The sequence below is a fragment of the Schistocerca nitens genome, chromosome 2 (assembly GCF_023898315.1).
Source record: "Schistocerca nitens isolate TAMUIC-IGC-003100 chromosome 2, iqSchNite1.1, whole genome shotgun sequence".
Classification (NCBI taxonomy): domain Eukaryota; kingdom Metazoa; phylum Arthropoda; class Insecta; order Orthoptera; family Acrididae; genus Schistocerca; species Schistocerca nitens.
Genome location: NC_064615.1, coordinates 464,418,422 through 464,445,188, shown reverse-complemented (window position 1 = coordinate 464,445,188; position 26,767 = coordinate 464,418,422). Strand labels below are relative to the sequence as shown.

Below are 26,767 nucleotides of genomic sequence, written 5' to 3'. Positions count from 1 at the left end.
TGTTTTACTCTCATTGCACATAACATGTCTCATTGATGATACAACTCTGTATCCCTTATACAATGAACATAACAAATGAATACTGAGATGCACTTCTAAACACTGAATAAGTATTTGATATCATTGGTATCAACAGATTTGAGTTGTGTTTATAAACAACAAACTATTTTGTTCTTGGGATCACAGTTAAGTCTAGTAATGAGCCATAACTGAGCACATAAATGCCTTTCCATGGAATTTCCTGAACCCTGTGGCGTATAGATCCATCTTGGACAACGCTAGAGAGGAGAGGCCATGTGTAGTTATCTGAGTGGCATGTAGTATCAATTGTAGCGACAGTTGGTTACTTCTTTAATTCTTTGGAATTAATAAATATGCTCCAACATAAAGTCATTGTAAATTGAAATGAAATGTATGTCAGTTTGTGTCATAAAGGTAAATAGAATCTATTATTGTATGAATGTTAGTGGAAGAATGTGTAATCAAATGAGCGTAAAATGAATACTCATATAATTGAAATCAAACAGTGTAATGAAATTGTAATTTAACAATATGCACTAAAACAAAATGACAAGCAGACTATAATGTATATAAGTGATGATAGTGGCATGTCAGCAAATGAATAGGATAAGCATATTTCATAATTGTATTTGTATGTTTTCTGTTATTTGTATAGTATGTGGAAAGGACACTACAGAAACTTTATCTAATGCAACTGTATGAAAGATGCTCAAAAACAAAGTGCAAAAACACATGGAACCTGGCAGCAAAGTGTTAAGTGTGCATGTCGTATTCATCGGTGTGCATGTGATAAGCTAAAGATGGCAATACTTCATGTAACATGAATTGTTGGAGCTCGACAATGTTGTAAAAACATGAATCTCCTGTGTTCAACAATGTTATAAAAACATGAATTTTCTGCACTCTAGAGCGGCAAGAAACTTACCTTGTTGATGGATGTCGTACGTACTGCTGGTGTCCCCACTGAATAAGTGAGAGCGAGGTGAAACAAATTCCTTGGGCCACTGGTATGGAAACCAGTTGTCACCACATCAAAGATTTCTCAAGGGATCACACCGCTGAACATGAGCTTCACGAATATGTGCTCTGAAAGCTACTGTAAACGCAAAACATGGGCACTCTGGCTTTATACTAAACATGTGAACACAAGATGGGATGATAATGACCATTGTGCTGTGCGTGCATGCTTTGCAAGCTTAACACTGGGCAGATACTAACTGATAACGATGGGACTAAGTGGTTACAGCAAGAATTTTGTTATGAAAGAAAACTTATGTATGTGCGTGTGTGCTAAAAGAAGCTGACATGCCCATGTAAACTAATAACCATACAGGATAACTCCAATGGCTGAAAATAAAGGCTATGCCCATACCGGCCAGGGTTATCAACTCTCAAAAAGGGAAATAAGCTCAGACACTGTGCACCACAGTATGGCATCAGTGCACAGAGGGGGGCAATCGTAATGGATCATACTTTTTTCTTTTCTTTCTTCATTCTTTTCTTTTTATACATGTGAATTAAAGAATTACTTTGTGCCCGAGATAACGTTTTTATACAAAAAAAGAGAAGAGATATGCTCTTCAATTGATTAATTTCTGTATCTTCACCTGTTTATTTCTATAAATGGTAGCAGGCAGATGTATGACTACGCTCCGCCATGCCAGTATTGTTTAAAAATGTGCACTCCAACCGTATATTACAAAGTGTTATAAAAGTTATTAGGAAGACCAAGTTTATTTATATACATTTATATCAATAACACCCGTCTGTTCATCATTTTGCCTGTGCCGAGACTCAAGTATCAAGAGGATCAAAGCAAACTACAGGAATTTGCGTGAGCAGCAGAGGGCGATCACATATCAGCATTGTCATAAGCAATGCTACTCACAATGGAATTAATGTGAAGAAGTGCATAAATTTAAGTGATGAATATTAATCTTAAATGTATTGACATTGAAGGTTTGTTGATTTAGTACCAATTAAAATTCAGCCAGGATATGTGTACAGTCCAATTTCTTTCAGTTATTCTTTACAACTAATTTTCTTTAATTATTCAAGCAACAATTATTAATCAGTTTCCATTACATTATTTGACATCCCACCTATTCTGCTACTATTCAGCCACCAGCTGTACACCAAATTCTACAATGTGATTTCATTTGTTATTTTATAGTATGTTGCTTTCTCCACATGTGGAATCACAAATATGGCCAGGTCCTGCTGCCCCTGCTTCCGACTGTAATCCAGGAATTTCAATTCCATCTTGTTCTTATAACATTAACCTCACACTTCCCTGCACAGATTACACATAGTTGTGTGGTTGTTGCTGTTCAAGACATGTATCACACAGTTCATTTTGATGAAGTATTCTTGAAACTGGGATATTAGACCATAGGGTACACAAGAACATCTGGGGTTCGCAGAGGCACTAGGAAGATTTCATGAATTTTCTGCATTCTCCAATGGCAAAGACAATCAATACCCACAGTGTGGAGAAGTAATTCTGCCACTTCCCCCCATCCTTTGTATATCTCATCTCTACAGGGTGTCTCAGGAGGAATGGTCAACATTCAGTGATATGGCGGAAATGTTCATTTGAAGCAAAAAACTTTAAATGTACATATGCCCTGTTCCAAATGGTTTCAGAGATAGAATACATTTAATGTACATGTGAATACATGAGATGGACTGATTGGTCACACCATGGATGCTCCTGTCCTCATTAGAGAATGTCAGAAGCACTGAGACATGCAACACAATATGTTCGCCCAAGAGTGCACAAATGCATTGAAGTTGGTGGTGGGAGACAAGAATATTTATTGTGAACTGTGCAACAGCTATAATGTGGTGTGTATGACAATTTTATAGATGAATGTATTAAAAACAGCTATTTTTCAATCGATACTTTGTAAAATCCAGCTGGCCGCTGTGGCCGAGCGGTTCTAGGCGTTTCAGTCTGGAACCGCACTGCTGCTATGGTCACAGGCTCAAATCCTGCCTTGGGCATGGATGTGTGTGATGTTGTTAGGTTTAAGCAGTTATAAGTCTAGGGGACTGATGACCTCAGATGTTAAGTCCCATAGTGCTTAGGGCCATTTTATTGTAAAATCCATGTAAACACATCCCACACCATTATGGAGCATCACCAGATTGCACAGTGCCTTGCTGACAACTTAAGTCAATGGCTTCATGGTGTATGCACCACACTTGAACCCTACTATCAGCTCTAACCAACTGAAATCAGGACTCATCTGACCAGGCCAAAATTTTCCAGCCATGTAGAGGTCAACCAATATGGTCGCAAGACAAGGAGAGGTGCTGCAGGTGATGTGCTGTTAGCGAAAGGCACTCGCATTGGTCACCCGGTGCCATACCACATTAATGCCAAATTTCATCACACTGTCATAACAGATGCATTCGTCATACATCGCACATTGATTTCTGTGATTATTTCATGCAGTGTTGCTTGTCTGTTAGCACTAACAACTATGTGCAATTGCTACTCTCTTGGTTTTTAAGTGAAGATTGTGAACCAGTGCATTGTCTGTGGTGGCACTCTTGACACTGTGTACCTTGGAATATTGAATTCCCTGACAATTTCGAAAATGGAACGTCCCATTTGTCTAGCTCCTACTATCATTCAGTGTTCAAAGTCAGTTAATTTGTATCGCGCAGCCATACTCGTGGTAGAAACCTTTTCATATGAATTGCACGAGTACAAATGAGATTTTGCCAATGCACTGCCCTTTTACACCTTGTGTATACGATACAACGACCATCTGTATATGTGTGTATCACTATCCCATGTCGCTGTCCCATGACTTTTGTCACCTCAGTGTGAACTTGTGCTAGTGTGGAGGATGTTGGCTTCATGTCCATCTTGGTTATTATAATGCATTAACTATGCTCTTCATAGTAGCTTACCTGAATTCCTATTTGTGTCTTCATTATTAGACATTCAAGTGTTCCTTCATTACGTCTATTTAGTTTTTTATTTGTAAGTCAGCACTTACCTGACTACATGGCGTGTTCTTCCTGCCACTGAATTTTCCTTAATTCCCACCCATATCTTACACAAACCTATCCATTTCCTTTTTTATATTCTCTAACATCCCTATCTGATTAAGGGATTTAATGTTCCACACTCAGACCCATACAATGCCAGTTTAGTTTTGGCAACATCTTCCTGAATAGCCTCAGTATGGAGATCAAAACTGAGGACTATTTTACCTCTGCAATATTTTATCCCAGAGGGTCATTAAGCCATACAAGTGAGCTGTATGCCCTTTCAGCCATTTTCAGTACCAGCACAGCAAGGACATGTTACGAGGTTTGGCCATAAAGTAATGCAACACATTTTTTTTTTCTAAACCAAAAACAATGCCACAAATGCAAAATGTTATGTATATGTTACTTGAAGTCTCCTGAGTGAGCACGCCAACTTTCTGTCACTACCGACAGATAGCGTAGCTGCAGGACTGTTTCAAAATGATGTCTGTAGGTAATGTATGTAACAAACATCATGCCATCATTGGATTTTTCGTTGCAGAGAAAGAAACTGTGGGGAACATTCACAAACACTTGTGCAAAGTCCATGGAGCATCTACTGTCAACAGAAGTACAGTTAGTTGCTGGGCACGGAGGGTGAGGTCATCAGAAGGCAGTTCGATGGAGCTCCATGATTTGCAGCGGTCAGGGAGACCATCTGTGGCTGTCACACCTGAACCACCTTACCTACTCTCCTCAGACTTCCACTTGTTTGGGCCATTAAAGGATGCCATTTGTGGAAGACATTTTGAGTACGATGAGGAGGTGATTCACACAGCGAAGCACTCTCTCTGCCACCAGGACAAGGATTGGTAACAACAGGGCATACATGCCCATGTTTTGTGCTGGAGGAAGGCCATAGAACGGGAAGGAGATTACATGGAAAAATGGGATGTGTAGTGCATATTCACATTATCTTCAATAAAGATTTGTTGAAGGGAAAAAAAAAAAAAAAAACGGTGCTTACTTTCTGGGCAACCCTTGTACATGGTGTTACAAGGCCAGAAAAGTCAACTATTCAGCTTGTTGCTCCTGCAGCTACTGTTTCTCTCTCTCTCTCTCTCTCTCTCTCTCTGTGTGTGTGTGTGTGTGGATTCCACAATATGTGTTTTAGCTGGGTGTAATAAAAGATTATTACACATTAATTGATGTGGATAAGATTTACATACAATGCGCACAGCCCCTCCTCCCTACCCCTCTGCCCACCCCCCCTCTCCCCATCTCCTCCTCCTCCTCCCCCTTTCTCCATTGCCTCATCCCCAACTCTCCCTGTTCTCCTCTCCTTCTCCCCTTCACTTCTCCTGCCCCTCTTTCCCTGTCCTCCTCCTCCTCCTCCTCTCTCCATGTCCTCCTCCTCCTCCTTCTTCTCTATACTTGTCCCCCCCCCCCACTATCAGTCCATTCTCTCTGCTCTGCCCCCCTTTCTCCCTATCCATTTCCTCCAGGGCCTTCTATCTCTGTCAATCCCCCCTGTTCCCTCTCTCTGTCAATCCCCTCCTCAATCCCTCTCAACCTTTTCCCAGCCATATCCATCTGCATGTGTACTCCCTGCAAAAGAAGTTGATAAAACACTCAAAACTACTCCAACCCACCTGTCATGCAGGGCAATCTACATGTCAAGGCTTGAGAACAGTTTTTTGTCCATGGCATATATGCAGTCATGCAAAGCAGGTCGATGAAGCAGACCAATACCACACCACCATATCAGGTCTGTCGTGAAGTGAAGTCTACATGTCAGGGGCTGTAAAACTGTTTTTAACTCCTGATGAGTAAGCTGCCCTGTGAAGCAGGTCGGCAAGGCAAACCAATACTATTCCCACACAACACACCTGTCATGGAGGGCAGGGGCTGAAAAAACATGTTTTTGCCCATATCTTGGCTACTATTGGAGCTAGGAGGCTATAAATCCCCCACAGAGCTGATACTCAAAGTTTGCCATTCACGTGCCAAATTTGGTTGCAATTGATCCAGAGGTTTGGGGAAGAGATCTTGTACATACATAGATACATATATGCCTTTTCCCTACTGTCCACCTCCTTCCTCCCATCTTTCTATTCACATCAACCTACCATATATATCTGTTTATGTCCTCCTTCCCTCTCTCTGTCTGTCCTCCTTGTCCTAACCTTTCTCTGTCCACCCACCCTCTTCATCCCTCACCATCTATCTTCTTCCACCTCTCCCTTCTTAGCCATGACCATCTGCAAGTGAAGCCTTTGGAAGGCACACTGATATTAATAGTGTAATGTGTGTTGTGCAGGGCAGCCTATGTGTCATGGGTTCAAAAAGACACTTTTTTGTCCTGTGTGTCCTCCTCTTCCAACCATTGTCTCTTTGTCCACCTCTTCCTCCCACATCTGTTCCTCTCCTCCTCCTCACCCTCCCTCTGTCCCTTCATCCCTGTACATCTCCTCCTGCCTCTCTTTTTTATTCCATATTCTCCTGCCCCTTCTTTCTCTGTCCTTCATCTTCTCCTCCCAGGTGGTGTCATTCACCACAGACACCATGCCCAGTATGTGTATTTGTAATTCGTAGACTGACAAAGGACATTCCTAGTACCACTGCAGAAGCCAGCAACACAGCAAAAGCAGCCGCCAACTGATGACCACCCTATGGACATGCCCTCTTTGGTTGGTGCAGTCTACCGGAATGCTTAAGAGGCCAACGCAAGCTTTCAGCAGGTCCCTTCAGAATTGTGATCGATGCCTGCGATTACACAGCCTCTCTCTATCAGTGACTACAAATTACGGACTTGGCTACAGACTAGGACACTCTGAACACTTTGTTTGAATCTGACTGCATTTGTGCCCATAACTCATCAAGTTATGTACGTAACTGTTGTCTCTCATTCTCTGCTTTCTGCCTTTAGAACCAACATATCACTAGAGGATACCATAACATTCGTGCTGAGGCTGTGCTTTCTTTGCCTACTGTTAAGTGGAGTTGTCTCTTGCAACCCTATGGCAATGAAGAAAGTTTGCATGTGTTTCTTATGGATTCTTGTACACATGCAAAGCTTTTCTTTCTTATTCTGGTCTGTAAACTCTAGTCGATACTTTCTGTACAGCTCCAATGCTGCCACTTTGTTGCTATTCAGTGTCTATTGAGTATTGAATCATGACCAATATACCACAGAACTGTCTCAGATCCAAGTTATTCAGTTGTAGGCTCAAATTCAACAACTGCTGCAGGAATGACATAACTGATGCAACTCCAAGCAAGTCTGCCTGTGTCTCTCACAGAACCCCAAGCAGTGCCACAATGAGCAATGCCTATCTGGACTTTCAATGCACAGCTAGAAGACTGGTTTGAATACTTTTCTCAGCTTGACACCCACTTCACTGCATATCTTATTCCATATACGGACAGAATACCACATTTCTGGCAACAAGGAGTATCACAGTATATAGGCTGCCACATAAGCTCACTCCCTCACATACTCCCATCCCTAAAGTATTTTGATGTACAAGTGAACATGGCTGCTGCTCGCTGTAACTCTTTCAGATTACATTGACAACTTCATCAAACTAACAAAAACTGGATAGCTTATTTACAAGGTCTGACCAAGCATAGCAGGTTTAAGTGTGAGTGCAGCAAATACTACAGTGACACCATGATTCAAGATGTTATCACCCAGAATGTGTTTAACTCTAGAGTCAGGGAATAAATACTACTGTATCTGGACCCATGTTTGAAGCAAGTGTTTGAATTAATTGAATCACAGGACTCTTATGATAGTGCTGAGGTAGCTGACTCTCCTCTCATTTCTGTGGTGCAAAGTAGGGTTGATAGTAAAAAGATGATGCACCCAGTTCACACGCCACATTTCAAATCACAGCCAGGGCAGTGCCATAAACACCACCACCAGCATGCTATGCAGACGCTTATGGTGTGAAATCTTGCCCTCAGTGCATCACATCAAACAAGTGGCAGGTGTGCCCCTGCCATGACACACAGTGTTTTCATTATGGCAAGCATAGATGTGTACAGTCAATGTGTCTGCAAAAGCAAAAGTCACACACGTAATCTGTTCCTTATTCCAAATGTCAGCCTATGAAGGTCAATGTCGTACTTTCAGAGTCGTCTAGTGCTAGTCCCTGTGTGCTAGGCCAGTGTCAAAAACAGTGCTGAAGAAGTCTCAGAATTAGGAGTAGTCAGCGACAAGCAAACAAAGTTTTTACACTTTGCAGATTGCTAATCACAATGTGTGCATGCAGTTCGATGCGGGAGCTTTGGTGACAGTTTTGAGTTGATGCACTTATGAATCTATTAGGAAAGCCTAAATTGTAGCACTCGCAGACAACTCTCTCTGATTATAATGGTCGTGATATACCAGTTCTCGGTGTTTGTAGCTTGCCTGCCACTTTCAGAATGTTATCCAGACAGTTTCATTCACAGTGTTGTCTTCAAGGGACAGTCAAAACATTTTTGGTGTTGATTCTATGGTATTGTTGCAAAATCATTGTGCCACTCCAAAATTAACAACGCGAATCAGTACCACAGACAATAGTGAGGGCTTGCTGCAGTCTGCAGCAGCCAATGAGAGGCACTTCAGAAGACCATGCTTCCCTCCCATTACAGATGCTGGCTGGAGTAGGCTGAGCACATCTGAATCTGATCAAACACATCTGAGATGACTTGTGTGTGCAGATGTGGTGTCAACTCCCTCCGGCAACCTACCAAGGGCCCATTGTTTCCATGCCATGACTATTACATAGATGGTCATAATGTTCTGACTGATCAGTATCCAAGCTAGGCTTGGGGTGGAGAACGAAGATCTGCAAAGGCACTTTAATGAAGCATTAGCAAATGCGAGTCCACAAACTGCATTGTGTTCGCAGCTAGCATCGCTTCCCCATTTGCTGAGTTCCCATAGCCAGTTCTGTCCCAGCCTGTAATTCATGTTGCAAGGGGTTTGTTGTTTTACCACCTTCATGGGCAAACCAGGCAAAAATGTCCACATTTTCATACAGAATATGTAGGGAAACTGTCTGCGTGGAGTGACGAAGTGCCAGTAAGAGTCACCAATCTTACTTGTAAGTCGCAAGGAGAGGCACATAGAATGGCTCAGAAAACCTATGCATTTGATTCCCTTCCAAACCTATTTAATTCCATACATCATTCTGGTTGGTGCTCAGAATGAAGCAGTTGGCTTGGTGTCTTCTCCATATTAATATATTTTCAGTTTAGCTTTTATTGGATCAATTGGATAGTTACAATGTTACTTAGAGGTCTTCATCAGTGATTATAAAGAACCCAAAATAGATTTGACTTGCAATGCTTCCATCCTCCCTGATTACAGTTAAAACAAACTGCCTTATCGTCAGATTGGCGAACAATATGTACCACCCTGGTGGTTACCCAGTCACCATAAGGACGTTGGGCACTGTACACTCACGTCATTCTAAAATAGACTGACAGAAATCTGGTGAGTAGGCATTTCAACGTCATGTGGCTCCCGTTACATTAAAAATTATATCAGGTCTGTTACCTCCCCTAATAATACTAGGAATCAATCACTTGTAAATATATATTGAGTCTTTTTACATTACATCCAATCCTTGTCGTATGAGTGTTTTAATTGCTTGTGCTTCTCAAAGCTGTCCCTCAAACCAGTTTTGGCTTCCTTTGAATGCAGCTGCCACCACAGTCTTGTGTCGACAACTGTGGTCACTGCATAGTGACTTAACTATTATACTCGCAATCCAAGATCTGAATTGTTGAATAAAATTACAATTTTGAATTCTTAAATGAAATTAAAATATTGTTACCACCTAGATTTACAGCCCCCGTGGGATTGTAAAGTTTAGCTGTGGTGAACTCTTTCAGTGAGAGTGGAGGAGATGTACAAGGTATCCCCCACTTGCACTCGAGTAATTTTTATTATTTAAATTTTACTTAAATTTTGCTTATTCCATCCATTGACTGAGCTGATGCAGCAAAATCTACCAGTTCACACCAGAGTAGACCGAATCCTCATCAACAAAGCCACCTTCTCAATCAAATCAGGTTGACATGACTGGTGAGATGGAGGGTTCTTGGAGCTGAGATCAAAAAATATGTCTCTCTCCAGTTCCAAGCCGCTGCCAAGAGCAGATTCTAAATGGATTAGTTCCTTCCTCATGGATTTTTCCCTTCTTCTTTAAGACTGGTCTGTGGCTACTGGAGTTCTCACATCCACCTGGAAATCATCCTCCCGAGCAAAAAACCAATACAGTTTGTTTTTTCTAAACCTGAGCACCATGTATTAATTACAAGGCCACACCACTTACCAATCTTGACTACACCTCCTGGCTGGTGTACAGAACTGGCTAAGGTAGGAACAATTCGTTTCTTCTCTAAAACAGACTAACGATATGTCTATCTGAAGATTCTGTTTTATGAGCAGTCCCAGAAATTTTTTGCTGTCAACACTTACATGGTATTATAAAATTTTTGTATTCACACTTAGACAGTACTTCAGCACCTGCGATTTATCAGTTCTATCTCTAACAACTGATTCCTAAAGTGCCTTAATGTACAAATTATTAGGTAGACAATACTGTGGCTTCAGGTTATTCTCCTGAGGAACATCTCTCTACTCAGAAGTTTATTTAAATTTATCTCTGCTGCTGGTCTCAAGTGCAACACAGACAAGGTTTTTTTTTTTGTTTTTCCAAACGGAAATCAAGTACTTAAGCCATGTAATCAATGCTCAGGGCAGCCAACCTCCGCAGTTTGATTTAACTGCTATTCATGACCTCCTGGCGCCTTGCAACATTAAGTGAACTTAAAGGAGTACTATGAAAACTCACTCACTACATTTTTATCATTGCAAATGCAGCACCAATTGCACTTCTGTTACACAGGTTATGAAGGTAAAATTTTCCCATTGTATGGTCTTGGGAGTGTCAAACAGCTAAGGCGGTTGTGCTAGCGGTTTATACTTCCTCATAAATAATTGGTGCAGTGCTTTCGTACCGAGTTGGACAAATGGACAGGCTGACTGCTTTTACATCCGAGTTCAGTGCAATTAAACTCAGTAAGAGAAGGAAGCACTTGCCATTATCTACGGAGTGGCAAAATTTCACCAGTATCTTTACGGAAGGATGTTTTTACTTAGTGGCAGATCACAAGCCATTGATGCTGTTCAGTCCTGCCAAAAGGCTGCAAGGTTGGTCTTTGATGATGTCAAATTATCAGTATGAAATTGAAATCGTGCACAGACCAGCAGCCAAGCATTTGAATGCACAGCCCCCCCCCCTCCCTTACCAGTTAGCAATGATACAGCATTTGACAGATACGAAGACTATTATCTGCATACTGATGTGCAGAACTGTGAAACTCTTAATGGTTTCCTCATCAATCATTGTTGGATTCCAGAATCCTCTCTAGAAGTTCTGCTGCAGTACATTCCAGTCTCATACTGTTCGTGGAAAGAAAGATTGTCGGTATGCCTCTGTGTGGGCTCTAATCTATCTACATTCACATCCATACTCCGCAAGCCACCCAACGGTGCGTGGCGGAGGGTACTTTGAGAACCTCTATACATCCGCACAAGTTGGTCACATACTGTCAAAACTCTTCGCAATATAGTGGGTCAGTGATAATTCGCATTTCAGCATGGTTTGTCTGTATGTTAGGGTGCCATTCTGCTCCATTAGGATAGTGATCAACTGCGTGTGATACATCCATAATCTCTCCATAAGGCCACTGGGGCATAGTGCATACAAAGCAGCTTACCCAATGCCACTGAATATTGGTATGGATGGTCTCACAAATTGAACAGTGGAAACCACATTGTCAGGCAAGTGTGGAGCACCATAGCGCTCCACCTCAAAGGTTCCTTCCTTGCTTGGCCTAAGCCCAGTGGCTCTTGGCAGAGAATAGACATTGATTTTGTGAGTCATATTGGAACACCTGATGGCCAATTGTTGCAGATGCTTATACCAAATTTCTATTTGTAGTGCCAATGGAATCTCCCATACTGGCAAACACCATCAAAGCTTACAAAGGGTGTATACGTGGACAAGGAAAAAAAATTCCCGGATTTTTCCCGGTTAAAAATAAAATTTCTCCCGGATGAAAATACACTTTTTCCGTGTTAACCCTTTCAGGGGAAGTGGTTCCGTTTGAAACCATCTACAATTTTCTCATTTTGTGGCAAAAGGGCAGTGGCTACAATTGGGGACACCATTCAGCAGCCTAGTTGGTGCTGCCCTCTAGCAGCTGTCACTGGAACCGCTTCAAAATCTGTAAATATTAGCAAGTAGTGAGGCGAGTTGGATAGCCATTTTTGTATGCTGTGCGCAAATGTCTTTGTTCTCAAATTGTGACTGTATTCTTCTGTATTAGATAACTTTTTTGCATGTATTAAATGCAGAATACTGTTCTGTTTACATTAATACTATATGTACTGCAATAATAACCAAAATAATGCATTTATTTCCGTGAATATTGTGGTGGTTCCATTTGAAACCATTGCTCCTGTAATGGCAGCATTAGTAGGTGTGACAAATTTTTTTTTTTCTTCCAGTTTCACGTGATGTATTCTCACAGACTAAAGGATGAGGAAATTCTGGAGTGCCTTTCCTTCAGATCCAGACTCACAGATTGACAGTGAAAGTGATGTGCTAGCTGAAGACAGTGATCTGGATTTGCGAATGAAAACACCTGTTTTATCTCAAATTATTTTGGAAAGTGAGAGTGAGGACCATTTTGACAATGACAGTGATGATAGTTTCAGCACTAATGACGATTTGCCACTGTCTTCCATTGCTAATTTTTCATGGAGAAAGGACATCAGTGCAATGAACTTTGCCGCCAATTTTTCAGAGGAAGCTTGTGTATGAGGGAAACTTAAAAATGACAGTGAAGATTTTTGTGTGTCTGTTTTGTGACACTATGTTAGAACCTGTACGCAACACAGAAAGGTGGCAATTTCAGGCCTCTTTCTACAGTAGAACTTAAAGAATTTTTGGCTATAAACATTCTAATGGGAATTAAGAAACCTTGTTATTATCGTGATTGCTGGTCGTCCCATAAGGAACTTCGAGATGAGTACATTTCCTTACTAATGTCGGTAAAAAGGTTCAGCTGGATTTTGACACATATTCACATCAATGACAATGCTGTTATGCCTTCAAGGGAGAGTAGAAATTATGACAAATTATGTAAAATCCGTCCACTAATCAATCAGATACTGAAATTTCAAAGAATTCTATGCACCTACTAAGGAGCAAGCTATAGATGAATTCATGGTGAAGTTCAAAGGACGAATTGCATTCAAAAAATATATGCCCCGAAAGCCCATCAGAGGGATAAAAAATCTGGGTCAGAGCTGATAAGCTTGGATATATTTGCGATTTTCAGATATATACTGGAAAATTTGAAGGCATAGTGGAAAAATCCTTAGGAGAGAGAATTGTGTGAGAAACGTGTAAAGCTTTGAAGGAAAGGGATACCACATATACTTTGATAATTCTTTTACCAGTGTGTCTCTTTTACCAGTGTGTCACTTTTACAGAAGCTAAAAGATGACGGACTTTTTGCCTGTGGAACAATTAGATCACACAGAAAAGGACTTCCTACGCTAAAAACAGACAAAGAGTCGCAAAGAGGAGAATTTTACTGGTCAGTTCGTTCTGATGGCATTGCCTGCATCAAATGGAAAGACAAATGTGTCGTCATGGTGCTGTCTACAATTGATTCTCCTGTATGTGTTGAAGAAGTCAGCCGTAAAGAAAAGGATAGAAAAATCACAAAGGTACCTTGCCCAAAAATAGTGAAATCATATAATGCAAATATGGAACGTGTCGATAAGGCAGATATGATGAACAGTTTTTATGCAATAGACAGGAAATCACGAAGGTGGTAGCTAACATCATTTTGGTATATAGTTGATATCTCTATTGGAAATGAATTTATTCTGTTTGGATTATGTAATCCAACAGCGAAGCAAGTACTAAAGGATTTTCGAAGACGTGTTGCCACAGGCCTGGTAGGCAGTAATGTCTTCAAAGATAGTCCTGGCCATCCCAGTACACCGTCAGAACCATCTGCCAAATAAAAAATCAAAGCTCTTGTTCCCCATGAGAAACGTATATCGGAAGCAAAACATCTGCCAAAACATGGAACCTCAAGGCGCTGTGTGCACTGCAGCACAAAGAAAGAATCCCACAGAAGCAGATGGACATGTAGTCACTGCCAGGTAGCCTTATGCTTATCTGCAGAAAGGGATTGCTTTTTACTGTATCTTCAAAAGTGATTACATTTAGCAGGCAGTGGCTCCATTTGAAACCACCCTGTGTTCAGTTTATGTATATTTCATTTAATTTTTACATTTTTCTGTCTCACTGTATGAAAATTAATACAATAAAAACAAGGAAAAATTAATTTTTTTTTATTTTGCCCCTGAAAGGGTTAAGTGACAGTATACTCTTCCTCGGCACTGTAAAAGTCATCAATCCTTTGAATGTTTATGGTTTTATATACCGACGTAGAATTTCCCGGCACTTTAGAAAGCGAAACTCAGGGGGCAAAAACACGTTTTTAAAGACCTTTGATGTGCAGCAACGTGTACGCTGCATATTTTCGAATTACGAAGGTATAAATTTGAATTCCACCAAATAACGCATGTCAATTTCCGAGGCATCGAAATTGAGATATTGCGATGCGCTTTTGTAAACGTCATAGCTCATTCACGTGATCTCGCCAGCTGATGACAGCAATAGGAGATGTGATGTAGTCAGCCAATAGCAAGATCACTCTTAAGTAGTGCGAATACGCAAATAAGAAAAGTTAATGGCTTAAATTAAGATACATAGCATTCACATATAATATTGGTCTCGAAGATTAATAAGTTGGAAGAGAAGCTAAACTTCCACGTATGTTGATCGTTTTTGCGCTTGTTGCACTTTAAGATACACACACAAATGTGCCAGTAAAATTTTTAATAACGACGCAAATGTCTCATCTTCTGGGCTCGAAATACTTCTAAATGGTCGTCCTCAAAGAGTTCATTTTTAAATGAGAGTCAAACGCTTTGTGATTTAAGAATTTCATCGTACATTCTCGCACATAATTCATCTTGCGTAAAAGGAAACCTGCTTTGAATGTAACGCTTTTCAAACCACCATTCGCAATATTTTCCCGCAACCTGTTACAAATAAGTTCGTTTGAACAGTTGCAAGAAACTGGCATCACCGCACTTGCGCAACTACGATGACGCAGGAAGCCCATATGTTCGTACGTGTAAGACATTAAAAGATCTTACATTATGTCATAAAAGAAACAAGACATCAAAGGATACTTCAGGAGCGTCGGGATTTCACGAACCATACTAAAGTGCATAATTTGGCTTAAAATGCACATCCGTATGTAAATTTTCTTGGAGTACCAGTACTCATGTTTGGTTCTTTATAATAGCATAATGCCATATGTGCACTTGAAATGCAGCGAACAGTTGAAACTAGCCAATAGTGTGAAATTAAACACCTCCTTTCAAATAAATTGACTGCCTCAGTAGAAAGGATTAATAAAAGCCAAGTCTCTTTAGTAAACCAGCAAAAATAACTTCATTGTTCTGTAAGGTCATTAATACTTGACTGTCAGAAAGGTGGAAATAAAATCTGAAACTAATAACATATTTTAGCCTGCCGTAATTATGCGAATGTATTTTAATTCATTTGATAGCTCCCGGCCACAAAAATCCGTTTTGTTATCATTTAAGGTGAGAGCAATAAACGAAGAGGAAACAAAATCACTTGGAGACGACCCAGCTCTCCACCACAACTCTGACTGCTCTGTGCATCAGTCCCGGATCTACGATACTTCCGAACCGGGGCAATATTAAGTAGTGGCACCCAGCTACACTTCAGTAACCAGAAGCGGGAGAAGGCATTACTCGTACGCGACTCAACTGCGCATGAGCAAGAGCCCGCCCACAACTGCTCAAACGAATCTAATTTAAACAGTTTTCACGTCACGCTCATCGGAGGCAATATGTAGTTATAAAGCATTGCACAGTGTTCCTAAAGCCTTTGACACACTTTACTGTTGGCAGACGCTTGTATGAGCACTATTTTGTTGTTGTATACGGCCCATATGTGTTTGCAACTTAAGTTTTATTTTCTTTTTTTTCTCCCGTTCATGTTTTGTTGCTGCAGTAGCGGGATACAATAATATCCTTTCTAAGAGTATTGGTTCTTACCAGTCAAAATCACAAAAATTTAACTGAAAAGTAAAACAATGAAAAATTGCTGGAATTCTAAACAATTTCCAGGTTTTTCCCGGTTTTCTCCCGGATGGAAAAATTCCCGGGTCGCATACACCCTGTTACATTGACATACTTCAAGCAATTTTTTAATACCAATGGCAACAATCGTCGGACAAGTGCACTGTTCCATCCTCAATATCATGGCAAAGCCAAACACTTAAGCAACAAATGGACAAATTGCATCCCCCTACACATGGGAGCATGCTCTGGTGATTTTCTGCCTTGATACCATACCTGGCCACTCAATGGCAAGTCACCTGCTGAACTGTTGCATAGATGCAGACACAGAACACTGCTGCATCAAGTGCTGCAGTCAGCTCTTCATCCCCAACACATTACATTTAACATTAATGATAATGTCTTTGGCGGAAACAGATGCTGCAAATGGGGTATCATCACTCAAGTCTTGGGCCACACACTATCTCGTACAGAGTCACCTGGGCTGCACAGGTGGCATCAGAATCAGCTACACTCCTGTAGACTGTGTAATCCTGCTGCAGATTTCTTGGTTTTAGAGAAGGAGCACTGCACAATCTTGCAGTCTCCGTTGCCCTCACCTCCCTCAGGTCCAGCACTGCATGCATTGGACAGGGAACCCACAGACATACACATCGCTACAGATTACATCCCCTCCTGCCACCTTCCCCCTATCCATTCACCCGAGTCTCCTCTCTCTGACCATTTCCTCCTCTATTTCAACCTTCATCTATCTGTGCTCATCCTCATGTCTAGTCCCCAAAAAATAGTTTGATAAAGTAGGGCAATATTACTCTCACAACAGGCAAGTTTCTCAGGGCAGCCTCCACATTAGGGGCTGGACAACCACTTCTTGCCCCTCATGTGTAGGCTGTTCTGTAAAGCACATCAATAAAGCAGGCCAATACTATAACCACACAACATGCCAATCATGCAAAACAGGCTATACAGCAGGGCCTGAAGGCACAAATTTTTGCCACATCTCCACTTATTGGTGCTAGAAGGTTATAAAATCCACATGCTGATACTCAAAGCTTGCTGTTTGTGTACAAAATTTGGTTAAAATTAATCGTGGGGTTTGAAAAAGCAACACACACACACACACACACACACACACACACACACACACACACACACACACACACACAAATAGGCCGATTTATTACAAAGTGACTGCTGATAACCTGATTTCTGCGTGCTGACTAAATCATAAAAACTGATTGCTGACAGATACTATTTGTGCAACATAACTAACGCTTGGAAACTGACATTTGATTAACCTAACAAAATTGAATCAAACCTAATACATAAAATTAGTTTCCAAAATTCGTATACTGCAAGCTGTGTTGCGTGTAAACAAAGTAATTCAGTCATTCACCCATACTGAACAGTACTCAGTTATTCCAAGTGCTTCACATGTGCTACTGGACTTGTAATAATGTGGGTTTGAACGGGAAGAGTGGACAGCGGTTGGACGTTCCAAAATTAAGAGCAAGATACTTTTTAAATTTATTCACAGATGTACCTGCAGTAGAAAGTGAATTAATACCTGTGTGCCACACTGACTGTCAGGCAACTGACCCCAGCTTAGGATACCTGCAAATGTGCTGCTGCATCATAGAGCAAGAACACAAATCGTATGCTGTACACACTAATCTTTCGTTGTCAGAACTCAGTTTTGTTTCCATGGTACATCCCAGTTTTTCCACTCGTCTCACTACAGTGGATGACCTACAGTATTTTAACAGTAAAAACGAGTAATTTCCAGTAGATATTGCACAATAAGTTTACAAGTAACATTCCATTTTCCTTGCAGTCGAGGATTGCATTTTTCTTAAAAAAAAAAAAAAAAAAAAAAAAAAAAAAAAAAAAAAAAACCACACACACACACACTCTCCCTCTCCAAAATTTTCCTGTCTTGCTGATGAGGGACTGGTTATATTGCTACTCTACTGCTGACTTCATGTGTATTGAAATGAAATACTCTAGTAACCTAATGTGAAACAATTCCATTACATAGTTGTTGAGTTCTGAATTGTTTTCCAGTGTGTGATCCAATCCGTAATAATTTAACAAGGACATCGCCACATATTTTCATTATGAATGAAAAATGTATAAATATAGGTCATGATTCCACTGAAGGACAGAACACACTTTATTGTCTATAATAAATCATACAATCACCATTGATCTTTATTTTACAATAGCCAGTGCCGACTTTCGCCCATAAAAAGAGGTACTCATCAGCATTTAACTTCTTCTTCCTTCTCGTAGTCAAAACAAATGGCACGCTGGGAACAAGAGTACCATAAGGCTGTTTAGCCAACAGTCCTGTAGTCTCAGCAATACTCCATGTCTTCCAAGCCAAAATGTTAGCATCTGGAAATGCTTCAAGGCCACCATAATCTGCTTGATTGCCCCATACAACAGCAAGTGTCAGCCAGGTACTAACTCCAAACACTGCTTGTACATCACAGGTAGAGTTCAGATGGAGTCCATGAAAAACATTTGGACCTCCAATCAATTGCTGTTTATTAAACTGCCCAGCCAAGTCAATATCAATCGCCTTCAAACTGCGATACACAGGTACACTGCGCCGCCAGCGACGATGGTAATGAGCTCAGGATTTTAAAGTATTGTGGCGATGAAGCTCATTAAAAATTAATGATTAAATAGTCATGAATTACAGCATAGAAGACTAATTAAAAGGGACCATAGAGAATAGGCAGTTAAGAATTATGCACAGGCAGTTAATAATGAAATCATAATACGATGAATATAATACTGTAAGTAGATAGCAAGGTATTAAAAACTTACATTAAGTATTTATGCCACAAATGACATGGTCAAGTAATAAAATATGTAAGTTTGCCTCACGTGTCTTGCTGTCAACTGGACGAAGAAACTGCAGATTTTGCGAGTTTGAACAGGAGGAAAACATTGTTATGTGAGGAGGCATGATACTTTGTTTTAATCTTATGTATATGGAAAAGATGAAAGCCATTAGACATTGACATCTTTTCAATGGTTTCTTAATATTCATTTTTATGGATTCTGTTACACTACTTTGGTGTATTTACCTTTCTCTGCAGTCCTTTTCCAGCTATTTGATTTAAACAGTATTCTTTGTGAAGGTACCATATCTCTCCTTCCCCCATACAACTGACTCCAAGAAAATGGTAGAATCTAGTCTTCCAAGATCTATTCCTACATGACATATACTAATATTTGCATAAAATTGAACACCTGAAAAGTGTAAAACTTTTAAGTTTTTGATTTTTAGGAGAGGCACATCAAATTAAGATCTCCTGATTATTACGCTAGGAACATTGTAGCTCATGTGGTCTTTGAGTAGTGACCTCTGAACTAAAGGCTCCAGTATTAATGCCTGTTTTTCTGGAAAATTACAACCACAACAGTTGCTTTATTTCATTCGTCAAATGGTTAAAGACCCACACTACACTTCAATGTAGTGCATTACAAACAATCCACAGACTGTGGAAATGGCACGACTAAAGAGCTCCTACCTGGTCTTACACTTGAGACTGATTGGAGAGTAAAGTATGTGTGTAGTAGTGCTACCATTTCTAAAACGTTGCTCAAGAAATTATAATCACTTACATGAAACAGAGGGTAGGTTGTTAAGCAACGTTCAGTGGAGCAGTGGAACCCTATGTTTCCAACACTTCTAGAGTGAGCCACAAAAACAAGCAGCGGCAAGCTGACTAGTAGGTGCCCTTCTTTGACAAATTATACTTTAGCTACAACATGATGATGATTCCATATGTTCCTGATGACTTAAGACGAATGACACGGAAGAAGGCATTGGCAGCACCACACTTTATCAATGACTAGCTCCATGGTTAGTTGTGGCACTAGCTTCCATTTGTAGTCCGTTATTCCTGTGTGGTGCAGTTCATATCAAGAGGAGTGTGGGATTCTTTGGCAACACATGTGTAAATTCATTTGAGAGAAACTGAGAGAATAAGAATAAGCAAGTGACAATTACAGAAATATTACTTTTATTTAATAAATAAATCAGGTTTAAAATAATTTCTTTTAGAACAAATGTTATGCAACAATTATTTATGTATATATTTACATATAGTATAAACAACAATAGAAATACATTACAAGACAAAGCCCTCATTCATTCTCCAACAATGGCAAATCAGCAGTAGCCTAAACTTTGGCTGAAATGGTACAATGAACAATTTAGGCACATAGTGATAAAATACCTTCTTTCATTTCATCTGCCACAGTACTCTTGAGAGACAAGTGTAGTACATTTGAACAGCTGCAGCTCAGAATATTTGCTTTGTTATCAACAGGTTGAAACAAATGTCCAATGGTTAATCAGCATTAATTAAAATACCACTTGGAGCAATGAAGCACATAAGAATTCACACCAAGCAGTGGAGTGACCATCCTGTTGCTATGTCTGTGAACAGGAGGTGGGGAGCTCTCCAACTGAAAGCCCCTGTGTGCGCGCGCGCACACACAGGGGATTTCAGTTGGAGAGCTCCCCACCTCCTGTTCACAGACATAGTAACAGGATGGTCACTCCACTGCGCGCGCGTACACACACACACACACACACACACACACACACACGGCAATTATTGAAGAATGCTGCTTTTACAGCACAACTTTCTGTTACACAACAAATGTACTCATAAGGAATATAGTCAAATCTCAGTACGGTCAGTTGGCGCTAGACTACCAGTAAAACATAAAACAAAAAAACATCTTAACAGCTAACCCAAGAAATCGAAGTAGCGTTGTACAAATCTCTTATAGCATTTCACAAATCAGAATGTTCGTTTGTTTACTTTATAGTCTCCTCTCCCTTAAATCCTCTCTCACACACTAGACTGTTTGTAAAAGTAATGAAAATAATAGGGAATGAAAGGAAATTCTGATACTTCTCATGTTTGGAAACAGGAATGCAGAGAAAAACTAAAAACTTAACCACTGACAATAGCAGTTTCCAAAATATCACTAAGAGGTAAAACTAAATAATTGGTATACTCCACACTTCCAGTCTGTGAAAATATTTTTCGGAGAGGGTTGTGATATTGAACAAACTTCACTACTTGCACACATTTTGTTTAGTTTCTTTGTAATGTGAACTGAAGCAACAAATGGGACTACTTACATTTCATGTCTAAAAATAGGGCTATTAATATAAAAAAAGTTTTATTTTTCATTGATATATCACACATTTATCTGTTACGACTGCTCTTGGATGCAATATTACATTAAATGGCAAGGTTTTGTATTTCTAGAAAAATTCCCAGAATAACAACAAAAAAAGACAAATATGCCTGAACTTACCAATAGACATTCACTTTACACGGATATCGTGTAGCAAACAGAAGAAAAATAGCATTAATATCAGATGATGGACCCATTGCATTTGGACTTAATTACCCAACAGATATTTCAAATACAAATTCTGGTGCTGCACAGCAAAGAAAGTACCACAGTCCTCAAGAATCACTTGCAGTCCTTACTGTAGTGCCAACCAAAGCATCATGTGAATCAGACAAATCACTTGTGGTAACAAACCTTTTGAAGGACATTGGCAGATGGGAAATTTGAGCATAACATCAGTCAACTGTACTCTCTACAATCCATTATAACAGACAACGCTACAAATGGCTATTGCCTCCGAACCCAGGTGGGAGTCGTCGATGGAGCAGCTACTGTCCCAGGCTTATGAGTGCCGAGAGCTGGAAACTGGTTATCCAGGTGGTGTGCTGCCTTGTGCTGTTGTGCATCATCTGTGGCGATAACCTGTCCACACACACCACACACCTCCAGCGGTGGCATACAGGCACCTTTTCCACTTTCTGACTTCACTGAGGTATAGACTGTCCACAGTTCCTACAGAAGAGAAGTTCCAAACAGTGAATCAATTAAGAATTATAGCTATGTACTATATACTAGAAAGAACACATAGTAAGAAACTATATTAACCAGAAAGTGCTAAAAGTTATTGTCTTACAAGTTGAAATTTCAGCTTTAATATAATAAAATTAAAACAGGCATGAAATAACTCTTGAGACAATCAGACAAGCTAAGACATTCTTACAAGTTTTAAGAAAGCCAAAGAGATGAAACTTACGTAAATTGTTGGAAACAAAAGTTTTTTCTTTGGTGACACTGTAAATAATTTGCCATTTTCATGGCTGGCCTCTCATGCAACTATCATGGAATAAATAGTTTCGACAATCTGTGTTCCTGGCAACAGGGTGTATGTGAATTTCATTCATAACCAAGTAGACTTAATAATCTCTTAAAGGAATGATTTGAGTCAATATCCAATAGAGTATGATACCAGAAATTATTTGCGAATTTCCATATCTATAATGAGTTATCTGTTCAGAAACTGATGAATCACGATCACTATACCTGTGTGGCATAATTTGTCATCACTTTACCTCTTTAGTTATATTTTGCCTGTGTTCAATATGAAGCCATTTTATTTTTGTTAATAAAAATTAATGTTTATGATTTTTTTGTGCCGAACTAGCTGAATGGACCAGATGGTTTTTTTTGTGGATAATCACTATTTGACTGGTATGGCCCATCTACAATGATTGGAAGTTTATGGTTTTATTAATAGCTGTTATTTTCTCATCAACTGCAGTACACATTTCACTATAAAAACCTAGGGTATATGAAATTAAATGTGTAACATAGCTACCTAGTTCCATGCAAAACTTTTAGCTATCTGGTAAATGCAATGTGGTGACACACAGGTTACAGCAACATGTATGCAATGTGATTGTGAGATGAGCCCAGCCCAGCTCAGTGGAATCTGCACTGTGCACCAGTAATAGCCAGTGTGAGCAGTAATGTGCCACCACACCAGAACAAGAACCACATTATGAGCTACATGACAGGTGCTGGATATTAGTGCAGCAAATGCACCACGGAGCAGAATAACTGACCAAGAATTTTGAGGCAGATTCATTCTAAGTCCAGCAGCACTATCACGATGCCAGGGCTCCAGTAGGTGATGGAACTGGGCACTGCCAGCTTCACCAATGGTTTTGAGACTGTGTCGCATCAGTTGCCTTTCGCACAAAGTCCACTGTATGGGAGTTAAGTGTCACAGCACTGCTGACTTGCCTTTCGCACCTGTCGCGGCCAGAGTCCTGCCAAGGAGGCAGCGGGTCATGTCTTGTGCACAGCAGTCTTCCCTCACAGACTTCGTGAATGTGAGCCAGGCCTGAATCACCTAAGCATGGGTGTTCAAAAGTGGAAAGCAGTAGCAGCACAAGAAGGAGAGGACTGCTAGAGTCATGGCCTTCGTCAACTGATGGGCTGCTGGGTTGCTGCCAGACAGGTGTCAGCACAGCAGGACTCTGATGCACTTCTTTGCATGGGGCAGAAGCCAGCCATCTGCTGGCCACTGCCGGCCCACAGTGCTGGAGTGGGGCATGTCCGTCTCACACTGACAATGACAAGTTCTGTAACTGAAGTATAATAAAGTATTTCTCTCAATTACCAGTCTGTCACTGGGACCCACAGGTCTGGCACTCCACCTACAGAGAGTTTTCAGCAGAGCTGACGTCACCACCAACGGACAGCAGAGATTGTACTACACCCCAGCAGTGTGATATCTGAACTGAAGTCAACAGAACCTTTGTTTAGGGGTGAGTGAAACTCTCTGTTTGTGCTCTTGTGACGATCGTGGGGTCAAGAGTTATGAGCCATCATAACTGCAAAGTTATTTTTGTGAGGCTGGAGGAACCTTGGATGTCACAAAGTAAAGGGAATTTTAAGGATCTGTGACTGGAGCCTGTGCAATGTGCACAGTGAAATTTACTTGGGCACTCTACCCACGGTGCCAAATCTGTGGCAGTAGTTTTGTTTTATGCGTCGTCATTTTGGTCACATGGTTACGCAATATGGGGAGTCGATGATTAACTCATGACTAGACATAAGAAATAATTGTGGTAGTGTTATTAACTAAAGCGTCTTCTGCTCTTTTTACTGTTGAGTGGCCATTATGGAATTCATGAGCATGAGTAAGCGTAATGCAATTGCAGAATCAGGCACACATCGATCAGGCAGCTATACAATCATTAGTGAATGAGGCAGCGCAGTTGAGAGCAGTCAAAACATTTGTGAACAAAAAGCTAGCACAGAAGGAAAAGGAGTTGTGGTTGTTGAAATGTCAGAGTCTAGAAGTACATCTAGTAATTGCAAACCTTGTTACTCCCTTTTCCAGTAGGTCATCTGATGTGTTATTTGAGGAGGGATCTTTTGTCATTGGCTGAAATAGGGGGTTCACTGGATGAGTACTGCTGCAAAATAACAAAATTGTGCCTTTTAAGATAAGTGAAATCCTTTGAACAATGCATGGAGCCACTAGACAAGGGAGACGCTTGTGAGCAGCGCAGTCAAGGATTGATGCAAAGATAAGAAGCAAATCAGTGTGCAGTTTTTTCCTGAGCAGTTAAGTATAACTGCTAAGAGGCCCAATGAAGCCACACAGAATTTGGCACACAGGATAAGGAAATTTAATGTGTGTATGTATGAATTAATGAAAAGTGATGAGGCAAACCAGGTGGTGTTACAGGAAGCTGAGCAAAGGGCACACTATGCTTTCCTGGCATGCTTAGCACCACAAATCTCTAGGATGACGCACACCAGTCCACCTAGGAATCTCCATGCACCAGTTAGGTTAGCAATGGAATTTGAGGAGATTGATGTTGCAACCAAGGTAAAAGATCAATGAAAGTGATTGCTCTGAATATAAGATTTTTAATTTTGGGCTTATGGGGCATATCCAGAGGTAGTGCTGCCAACAACAGAACAATATGGGTGGTATGAACAATTGGCAGTATTATGGTAATATTGGCAGGGGCGGTGTGTGGGTGTTAATAAGCATATGCTTCTGTTGGACATAGGAATGCACGTTTCAGTGGCCACGAGAGATTTACTGGCTAGGAGGCAATGGGACTCACCATATTATTATTTGCATGAGGTGGAGGATAATGATATATGGCCACTGGGCTTGGTAATGGTGAGTTTTCAATTGGAGGCAACCACATTGAGGCAGTGTGCAGAAGCATTGTCTCATGTAAGCGAGGGCTACAGCACGATCCTAGGGTTCGACTTTCTCCATCAGCATGGTGCCATAATTTACCTCCAACTGTGTGTGGTGGAACTTAGTGGGAAGACATCCACCTATGGGAAGCTGTTGCCAAGGGTAACTGTCGCGAGGAGCATCTGTTGAACAAGGAAATCCTGTTAAACCACGATCAATGACATTAAGACTCAATCAAATGGCACTGAAAAGTTGCTGTGGATGAGTGTGGAGCCTGACTTAGCAGTTCGTACGTTGTGTATAGTGGAAACAGAGGAGGATAGTGATGTGTTGGATACGGCATGTTGTTTATTAAGATAAAGTATTGGATGTGTACAGAAAAAGATGGCAGCAAGCTAATACCCATCAACGTGGACAATTTTGGCACTGAGGAGGTTGAGTTGTTAAAGGGAACATTAGTGGCAATGTTAGCAATCCCAGAAGAGGAAGATTCTTGCACAAAGGTGTAAGCTATGAAAAGGCACAGGATGCTGCTGAGACTGCATTGTATGAGAAAGTTAAGCATCTGAGGGGAAGAATACCAAGGTATCTGCCACTGATTTTAGAAGAGCATATAAATCAGTAGTAGCTCATGGCATAATAGAGGAGAGTAGTAGCACATAGGCGGGAGGGAAAGTAAGGCTGCTGCAGCTACTGTCACTTACTACAACAATAAGACAACAACATGTGCTTACTTCAGTCCACACATCACAGAAACCATTGAGATGCCTTTAATAGGTTCCACAACGAAACATTGTCTCAAAATTTGGTAGAAAATCCGAAGAAATTCTGGTCGTATGTAAAGTACACAAGCGGCAAGACACAGTCAATACCTTCGCTGCGCAGTGCCGATGGTACTGTTACCGACGACTGTGTCGCTAAAGCGGAGTTATTGAACACAGTTTCCCGAAATTCCTTCACCAGGGAAGACGAATGGAATATTCCAGAATTTGAAACACGAACAGCTGCTAGCACGAGTTTCTTAGAAGTAGATACCTTACGGGTTGTGAAGCAACTCAAATCGCTTGATACGGGCAAGTCTTCAGGTCCAGATTGTATACCAATTAGGTTCCTTTCAGATTACGCTGATACAATAGCTCCCTACTTAGCAATCATATACAACCACTCGCTCACCGATAGATCTATACCTACAGATTGGAAAATTGCGCAGGTCGCGCCAGTGTTTAAGAAGGGTAGTAGGAGTAATCCATCGAACTACAGACCTATATCATTGACGTCGGTTTGCAGTAGAGTTTTGGAGCACATACTGTATTCAAACATTATGAATCACCTCGAAGGGAACGATCTATTGATACGTAATCAGCATGGTTTCAAAAAACATCGTTCCTGTGCAACGCAGC

The 26,767-nt window shown here is 40.7% G+C and overlaps 1 protein-coding gene across 1 annotated transcript in view; it reads right to left on the bottom strand.

Annotated features, from left to right (window-relative positions):
• Positions 1-20,838: 20,838 nt before the first annotated feature.
• The window catches only part of LOC126236360 (E3 ubiquitin-protein ligase ZNF598), an 84,848-nt gene continuing 78,919 nt past the window's right edge, over positions 20,839-26,767 (bottom strand). Inside the window, exon 7 of the mRNA XM_049945592.1 lies at positions 20,839-22,189. Coding sequence (XP_049801549.1) covers positions 21,965-22,189 — 225 coding nt within the window. The 3' untranslated portion in view covers positions 20,839-21,964. The remainder of the gene's footprint in view (positions 22,190-26,767) is intronic.